Source organism: Prionailurus bengalensis, chromosome C1, assembly GCF_016509475.1.
Source record: "Prionailurus bengalensis isolate Pbe53 chromosome C1, Fcat_Pben_1.1_paternal_pri, whole genome shotgun sequence".
NCBI classification, from domain to species: Eukaryota; Metazoa; Chordata; class Mammalia; order Carnivora; family Felidae; genus Prionailurus; species Prionailurus bengalensis.
The window spans coordinates 105864519-105874082 of record NC_057345.1 but is presented as its reverse complement, the minus strand read 5'-3'; the positions used below and the strand labels follow the sequence as shown (position 1 = coordinate 105874082).

The following is a 9564-nucleotide window of genomic DNA, read 5'->3' as shown; positions in this document are numbered from 1 at the left end:
ACGTACACAAACTGACCCAGATCAGGTTTTTCTGGAACAGGAAAGTTAGGGACAAGCTAATTGTCGAAAACAACCAATTTTAAAATGTGTATTTATTCTTAGCTTTTTTGGATCCCAACACATCTCACCGAATTGTCCTAGAATACACTGCTACAGTTAACACACCTGCTACAGAGGTTGACCAACAAAAACCTTTGTTGATTGGCAGCTGGTGCTAGCTCACTGAACGCTTTGATTGGACGATTTAATGGGGGTGGGGATCTCAGCTCCCTTTCCTCTCTTCTACCAAGGTTACTTCATTGGATTGACCAGCTGTCAGGTTGACCCAAACCTGCCTCCTTTTGGTGGTGTTTGTCGGGATCGCAACACAATAGCCCGAGGAGAGCCTCCCCTCGTAAGCTCCGATTGGCTGGGCTCAACCTTGGCGGTTTCTGATTGGTCCAATGAAGAAACACCAAGGTAGGTTGCCTAGCGATCCTGAGGAAGCTGATGTGTTATTCCTTCTCTGCATCGAAGGATCAGGAAGTTTGTGCTCTCTGCGTGGCTGAGAAGTTTTTCTACCTACTAGGACGGGGGGGAAGAGGGGGAACAGGTGTCCCCCTAAAACAGAGCGCAAGCTGCAGCCTGCGTCGGGCCGTAACCCAGGAGTAACGTCAGGTAAGCAACGGAGGATATACATTTCCTAACGTCCAAAAACAGCCTCCAGATTTTTTATTTTCTGGGGAGAGGGAGGTTCTTATTTAGTTAGTTTTTGGCCATTTTTTTTTTCAAATAGTGTTTTTAACTTGTAAATGTCGAGGGGGTGTTAGTTCCTCAAAATTCCCCTTAATTTTTTTTTTTTTTCTCTGAAGACCTAAAGTTTTTTTGGATTGGGTTAGGAAATAAACCCTATTCACAGTACCAAATAAGGCTAATGCCTGTAAGCATTTATTTTATGTTTTATTTTTTCCTCCTCCACTCTTCTTCCCGCCTCCCACCAAGAATTATATTTGAAATATAGCCTTGTATAAACAGTCTCTTGTAAGTCACTTCACTTGTATTTCTCTTAAAAATGTTCACATGCATTTCTGAGTATTCATTTTAATCAGTATATATTTATTGAGCAGTTACAACGTTAAAGACATTGTGCTAGTTGCTATGGAGACTATAAAAACCCAAGAAGACAATATCCCTGCCCTCAAGAAGTTTACAGTTGAGAGACAGCCATACCAAAAGAAAGACTATAATAAATACTTTAAAGGATGTAAGTATAAATAAAGTTCTGTGAAAGTACAGCTGAGAGAGAGACCAATTCTGGCCATGGGACATATATGGGTAATGGAGAAGGAGATTCACTTAAGGCTTTACCTGGGTCCTCAATAGACCTTTGAAAAATGGGTAGGTAATAGAGAGGAAGGGAAAAAGGAGAGAACACCAACATGTACAAAGGAGGAGAAGTAGCAGCATGGGACGTTTGAGAAATGGTTTGTTAACAGTACATAATTGAGAGTAATGTAATGGGAAATATTGCTAGAAGGTAGGATGGGATCCAGTCACAGAGGCTCTTGAATACATTCTTTTTGTCTTAAAAAAGATATTCTTTTAAATGATTGCTGATGAGGGGCGCCTGGGTGGCTCGTTGGTTAAGCGTCCGACTTCGGCTCAGGTCATGATCTCACGGTCTGTGAGTTCGAGCCCCTTGTTGGGCTCTGTGCTGACAGCTCAGAGCCTGGAGCCTGTTTCAGATTCTGTGTCTCCCTCTCTCTCTGCCCCTCCCCTGTTCACGCTCTGTCTCTCTCTGTCTCAAAAATAAATAAACGTTAAAAAAAAATTTAAAAAATAAATAAAAATAAATGATTTCTGATGAAAAATATTTATTGTATATCATCTTAAAAATGGATGTTTAGATTTATTTAAAATAAAGTACGCTAATTTTAAACTTTATCACAGATGATTTATTGCACTTTCTCTTGAACGTAGATTTTTAAAACATCTGTGGTATATGGTATAAAAGGGCACGTGCTTTGTTTTTTTGTTTGTTTGTTTGTTTGTTGTAATTGACAAAGAATTTGTTAATCTTTTAGTATTCTCTTGCTGGTACTTTTTGTTGGCAGCTGTTTGTGTATTTGCAAGATGGCTAGCTAGGGGTAGAGATGAAAGTTTTCTGGCTATATAGAATTACTACACGTGATCTTCTAAGTATTATTCTGTAGCAGTGATTTCCAAAGGGAGTGCATGAAGTGAGTTATTAAGTTATGGGAAGAAAATATGAGAATATATGTTTATATTTAGTTTTTCTTATTTTTTAATTTTCTCTTTTGTGTATTATAATGTGCCATTGAATGCTTATACAAATTACATATAAATTATTATATGCCTTTTGGACCTGGATGCTCCACAATGTTTATGCTGTCCCATAATATTTAACTTGGGGAGGATCAATTTTGTGAAAGGAATTACCATGATGGATATATACTCCTGGGTTATAGACTATGCACGTAAAATTGGCAGACTTAAAAGATAATCATTTCTACCAGTCTTTAAAATCACTGATTTTATTTTTCTGTCAGTGCCTTCTGTGTACTTTGGGAAAGATATGTTAACCTAGTTTTTCTGGTCATTATTCCTTTATTTAAGTTTGTATATATTTCATATTTCTATACATTTGTAGTATGTTAATATGTATGTTTTTGTTTACGTAAGCACACATACAGATATTTTTTTGTCACTGCCCGCCCCCCCCGCCAGAAACAGGTGAGAATGACCACTTTAACTCACCGGGCCCGTCGCACTGAAGTAGGCAAGAACTCTGAAAAGAAGGTGGAAAGTGAGGAAGACACTAATCAAGACAAGAGTCCAGACAATGAGGACTCTGGTGACTCTAAGGATATTCGCCTCACCCTTATGGAAGAAGTATTGCTCCTGGGACTAAAAGATAAAGAGGTAATGCAGTTGGGTTTGGTAGCCCGTCTCAAAGACTCCTGAATGTCAGAATGTTTTTAGGAAGTAACCTGACAGAATATTTTCATGAATGCTCAGTTGGCCTTGGAATTGTGCTCTAGCCATCTGAGGGATGGGGGAGTTTGGGGAGGATGAAATCCAGAAGTATAATTACTTGAAATGTAATTTAATTACAAAATTACTCCAAAATTCTGGAAGAGACAAGAGAGAATATAACACAGTGTAAAATTTTGGTACTTGTAGTTCCCCAGTGAGATTGAAGGTGAAATAACTTCCTATTAAACTAAGCAGGCCCACACAATGAAGTTGTCTTGAGCTGTGGAGAGGAAATTCTTTTCAACGACAAGGAACATGTATGATTAGCTGTTTTACAAAAATAAACAGTGGGTAGGTTTCTTACAATACAGTAGAAATAATTTTTTAATTCTATTTTCTGGATCTTTAGAAGTTAAATATCAATAACTGATAAGGAATATTTTAATTTAGAAAATGTTTTTAAATTAATTGCAGTTTTCCCTTATTAATAGAACATTTTATAATAGAATTAGTCTTGAGATAACAAGTCTTGTGGTACATATTTGTGGTATATATGTGTTGGCTTTCCTACTAGTACTATACATCATCTTTCATTTATAATTTAACTTTTTTTTTTAATGTTTATTTTTGAGAGAAAGAAAGAGAGCATATGAGCGAGGAAAGGGCAGAGGGAGAGGGAGACACAGAATCTGAAGGAGGCTCCAGGCTTTGGAGCCCAGTGCAGGGCTTGAACTCGTGAACTGTGAGATCATGACCTGAGCTGAAGTTGGGTGCTTAACCGACTGAGCCACCCACGTGCCTCTGTAATTTAACTTTTTATTGTGTTTCACTTTCTTCTTTAATGAAGAGGTTATGAAGAAATATAAATGTAATATTTTAAACAGTCTACTTCCTTTCCAAGAAAGTCTTTAGTAAATACAATAATAATAAAGGCACATTTATTATTGGCCTCTGTTTGGAAACTTAGCAAGTTAAAGTGTTACTTTACATGAAAAAATACTAAAGTTGGGGGCGCCTGGGTGGCTCAGTCGGTTAAGCATCTGACTTCAGCTCAGGTCATGATCTCACAGTCCATGAGTTCGAGCCCCACATCAGGCTCCGTGCTGACAGCTCAGAGCCTGGAGCCTGCTTCGGATTCTGTGTCTCCCTCTCTCTCTGCCCTCCCCCGCTCATGTTCTGTCTCTCTCTGTCTCAAAAATAAATAAAAACATTAAAAAAAATTTTTTTTTTTAAATACTAAAGTTGGGCGTGCCTGGGTGGCTCAGTTGGTTAAGGGTCTGCCTTTGGCTCAGGTTATGATCTCACGGTTCATGAGTTCAAGCCCCACATCAGGTTCTCTATTGTCAGCGCAGAGCCTGCTTCAGATCCTCTGTCTTCCTCTCTCTCTGCCCCTGCCCCGCTCGCGCGCTCTCTCTCTCTCTCTCAAAAATAAATAAGCTTAAAAAAATACGAAATTTTGCTCTGATAATTGTCCTTAGCTAGTAATGAATTGGCTACATACATCTAATAACACGTGTTCTTTTCTGCACCGATTCCTCAAATTTAGGATTACCTTTGTTTCTTTTTTCTTTTTTTTTAAAGTTTGTATTTATTTTGAGAGAAAGTGTGTGAGTGGGGGAGGAAAAGAGAGAGGAAGAGAGAGAGAATACCAAGCAGGCTGTGCACTGTGGGGCTCAAATCCACAAACCATAAGATCATGACATGAGCCAAAGTCAGACCCTTAACTATCCGAGCCACGCAGTTGCCCCCATTTTATTTTCTTTACCACTTTTCCTTTCACTATTTTTTGTCATGTCAGATTACCAACTTGAACAAAATTTATAAGACTTGTTATAGCTTGTGTATTGGTAAAACTAATATTAAAGACATCATATATGTACTTGACCAAGACATGGAAAAATCAGAAAATCTTGCCCACAAGTATATTTTCCTGTTTTCTGAGAAAGTTGATGAAGCTCTAGTTTTATAAAAATCAAACAAATGAGGGGCGCCTGGGTGGCTCAGTCGGTTGAGGTCTGACTTCAGCTCAGGTCACAATCTCGCGGTGCGTGAGTTTGAGCCCTGCGTCGGGCTCTGGGCTGATGGCTCAGAGCCTGGAGCCTGCTTTCCATTCTGTGTCTCCCTCTCTCTCTGCCCCTCCCCCGTTCATGCTCTGTCTGTCTCTGTCTCAAAAATAAATAAAAGTTAAAAAAAATTAAAAAAGAAACAAAAAAAAATCAAACAAATGAAAACACAAAATTGACTCTCCAAGAGAACATGAGAGTAGGTCTGAAGATTAGGTGGTATAAATACTGTTTTGAGATGTTTACACAGTGGCTAGGAAACCTTCACTGACTGTAGAAGAGCATTTTAGAACTAAACATCTATTTGGTTATTTTACTTTTGAATAGGAATGATTAATTTCCTGCTGACCTTAGATACTAGAATTTTTGTTTCTGTTTTGTAGAGAATCTAACTTTGGGCTTCTCTTTGTGTGTTTTTAAATGTATAATAGTTAATATAAATTTAAGGAAATAGAGTAAAAAATAAAGGAACTCTGGCAAGATACCATTCAAAGATGAGCATGTAACAATTAACCTTTTGAATTGTTCTCATTTTATTTTGAAAATAGTTGACAAATTATGTTTTTACCTTTCAGTTGGCTTAGGAAGAACAAGAAATAACAAATCCTTAGGTGTAAATAAATAGGAGAGGTCAAACCTTCTGATTTATTAAAGTAGTAGTGTTGTTCCAAAATGCCAGTTATATAACTATCTCTAAAATTATTAGTTGATTTCCAGCACTAATTATTTTCTTCTCAACTCCTAAACTACTCAGATTTATTTAATCATTATTTAGCATGATCGGGGGTACCCATTATGTGCTTAGCATTGTACAAATACTAAGGTAAATATAAAATAGTATAATATATGGTCCCTGGCTTCAAGAAACTTGAATTCCAGCAGGGGAGACAAGACTTCGATACCTTGTAAAACTAAAGTAACACAAAGGCACCTGGGTGGCACAGTCAGTAGAGCATAGGATTCTGGAGCTTGGGGTTGTGAGTTCAAGCCCCACGTTGGGTGTGGAGATTACTAAAAAATAAAAATAAAATAAAAGCTAAGTAACCCAAAGGTCCATCCACTGCAGAATAGATAAAAATGAATTGTCCATTTATTTAAATGAACATAAATATCTTTTCTATACAGAATTAAAATGAACATTGTTATAAAACATGTATGATTCTCATGTAATGTTCAGTACTGGAAGCCAGACACAAAAGACATACTGTGTGATTTCATGTATATAAAATTTTTAAAAAACTAAACTATAGTGTTTGGGTTTGTGTATTTAGGTGATTAAAACTATAAAGAAAAGCACAAAAGGGATTACCATAGTTGTGAGCATAGTGCCTACCTTTCTTTAGGAAGTGTGGGAAGTGGGGGGGTAGGTATTAGTGGTTAGAAAAGAACACGAGCTTTCTGAGTACTAACAGTTTCCTGTTTCTGTACTTGCGGAAAGTTTCATGGATTTTTCACTTAGAGATAAGTCATTGAGCTTTTTTCACTTTTGTTTCATGCACTCTTCTGTGTGTGTCTTATATTTCACAATTCAAAAGATTTTTAGAGAAGTAAACAACAGTAAAAATCCCAAGTTTTCCATGTTAGAAGGGTAAAAAAGCCAAGAGACTTGGAAGGAAGAGAGATCATCATGGGGGAAGAATAGGAGGTAGTAAAACAAGCTGGACCTTTAAGAAAGGTAGGACTAATGTAACTGGAGTGAAGGAAACATATTCTGGATGAGGGAACCTGCAAGTATGAGCTTGATAAGTTTGGGAGATAAGTAACCACTATTACTGAAGTAGGTGGCATTCTTGGAGAACAAGGAGAGTCAAAATTGGCAAATTAGATTCAGACTATAGAGTGTGGCAGATTTTTGAATGCTAGGTAGAGACTTTTAGACTCTTTATTTTTATTTTAATTCCAGTGTCGTTACATACAGTTTTATATTTAGGAGTATAACATAGTGATTCAACAATTCTGTGCATTACTCAGTGCTCATCACGATAAATGTACTGTTTATCCCTTTGACCTAATTTCACCCATCTTCCCAGCAACCTCGCCTCTGGTAGCCATCAGTTCGTTCCCTATAGTTATACATTCTTTCCTTTAAGTAATGCGATCAGCCGAATGAAAAGAGCAAAGCCCATTTCATTTTTGTGTACAAATTAATGACCTAGTGATATTTTTACTCTATGTTCTTTGTGAGTATATGTTTTGATATGTATATAATTTCTTGTTTTTGCATGGCTTTAGGTTTGTGGCACATAAAAAAACAAAACAAAACAAAACCACCTTCTAAGTGTTAAACTTTGTATTCCAAAGTCCTAAAATTAAATTTTGCTGAAGATTTCCATAGGATTCTTTGTTTATAACCCAATACTATGCAGGGACAATAGTCCCTACTTTTGAGATCATTTATAGTCTAGTGGGATGAGAGTGGCTGGAGAGGCTGGAAGGGGGATAGGGAAAGTCAGCAGACCATTGCAGTGCATGTGATATATGTGTGACTGTGTTGTGGGGACTGAGGGAACAAAGAGGAAAGAAACCCAACCCAAGTGGGTGGTAGAGAGTGCTAGTGGGATAGGGGAGGAAAGAGATACTGGGAAAGACTGCTGGGAGGTGATAACTCTTAACCTGAATTCTGAAGATGAGCAAGAGTTAGTTTGTGAAGAGAAACAAATTCTAGTGGGAAAAAATCAGCTGAATGCTTGTGATAGTTTCAGTGATTTGCAACTGGAATCACAACAGATATTTTAAAACATCTCATCTCCTTTAAATGAACTCAGTTGTTTTGAAACTCAACTACCAAAACTTAGCTGGGCATTCAGTTCTGTATTTTATTGTTTAACCTTTCTAAAATTGTGAAATACAGCGTATCTAGAAAAATATATAAAACACATATCATGGGGTCATCCTCTTGTACCCTTCCCTGATCACATGCTACTGCACTTCCTGCTACTCTGAACATGTATATATATCCTTAAACAATGTATTTTAGTTTTGCATGTTTTTAAACTGTTATTCGATTATGCTGTTACGTATCTATCGATTATACTGTTACGTATTCTTTTGCTCAATATTATGTTTGAGATTCATCCCATGTTGCATATCATTTAATTTAATTCAGTTCATTGGAATATAGTATTTCAGTATATCAGTATACCACTATTCATTCATTCTCATGGTTAACAGACATTCAGGAGTCCATTATAGACAGTGCTGGTAAGAATATTCTTGTATTTATCAGTTATGTTCTTTCAAACAATGCCACTATTCATATATATAGAAAAATGATAAATCAGGGGTATCTGGGTGGCTCAGTCAGTTAAGCGTATGACTCTTGATTTTGGCTCAGGTCATGACCTCACTCACGGTTTGTGAAATCAAGCCCAGTGTGAGGCTCTGCGCTGACAGATTTTTAAATTAAAAAAAAAAAAAAAAAAAAAGATTTTCTCTTTTCCTCTGCTCCCTCCCCCACTCTCACTCTTTTTCTCTCTCTAAAGAGAAAAAAGGAAAGGAAAAGTTGCTGGGTCCTAAAATATTTTATTAAAATCAAAAGTTTAAAAGTCTCATTCAGGTCACTGCCTGGTCTTTTAGTTTCCTGATTGCACAAAATGAACAATAAATCCCTTGTCAGTAGTTTTTGCCATTGTAAATAGAGCAAGTGTATCAGAAAGACTTGTTTGTCAGGTTTTGTGGTTTTTTATTAACATAGGCTGTTAAAAAAAAAAAAACAGAACCGTTTTTTTTTATTATTATATCCATTCAAATTTACTATAACCCCCCAAATATACTATTGGTACAAAAAGAAGAAAAATGGAAGACCAAAGTCCTATTTTAACAGTAGGAAATATAGTTTAAGCTATTTAATTGAGAGGCCTGCCTCTCCGTATACCTCCAACTCCTAACTGCACACTGTTCTCTTTCAAAATATCTGGCATGGATATTAAGATAAAAACCACCTACTTCTATTTGGACCTTTGGCTGTAGCCACTGAAACTATACATTTGATGTGAGCCAGTCCATGTCTTTGTGTCCTTTTTGTGTGTGTTTATCCAACTTAAGAGTCTTCAAAACAATTTGCACTTTCTCATGCTTGATCCTGCAAGGCAAACATCATCTTCTCTTTATGAAAGCAAAATCAGATGGTTAATTGGCCAAGAAGTGATGGAATTTATGTTCAAACTGACTCCAAGTACAGTTTAAGAAGGGGCATGCTTGCAAAACACATATCACATATTTTTCTGTATTTCTTGCCGAACAAAGAAAATTGTTCAGGATTGTTAATGCTTAGTGGAAAACCAAATATTTCATCTCCTAAAATAGTTTTATATGGAGTTTATACCTCCTATAGAGATAAAAGATTATTATGTCCTGCAGTAATTTTTGGCACAAGTTATTTTTCTCAAGCTTTATCCGTGGTTTTCTTATTCCAATATGTAATACCCTAGCAAAGCCCACTGTGTTTTGTTTTGTTTTGTTTTAGCAAAGCGCACTCTTAAAGACTTTGGGATCCCATAAAAATATTAAGTCGACATCAATAATG

General features: G+C 36.7%; 1 protein-coding gene across 3 annotated transcripts in view; it reads left to right on the top strand.

Moving 5' to 3' along the window:
• GOLPH3L (golgi phosphoprotein 3 like) overlaps window positions 1-9564 on the top strand; it is a 59093-nt gene that overhangs the window by 21444 nt on the left and 28085 nt on the right. The window contains exons 1-3 of one of the 3 annotated variants that reach the window (XM_043576187.1): window positions 432-657; window positions 1107-1243; window positions 2728-2922. In XM_043576187.1, coding sequence (XP_043432122.1) covers window positions 2740-2922 — 183 coding nt within the window. In that variant the 5' untranslated portion in view covers window positions 432-657; window positions 1107-1243; window positions 2728-2739. Of the gene's footprint in view, window positions 1-431; window positions 658-1106; window positions 1244-2727; window positions 2923-9564 lie in introns of those variants that run through there. The other 2 variants (XM_043576186.1, XM_043576185.1) reach the window with 2 other exon arrangements.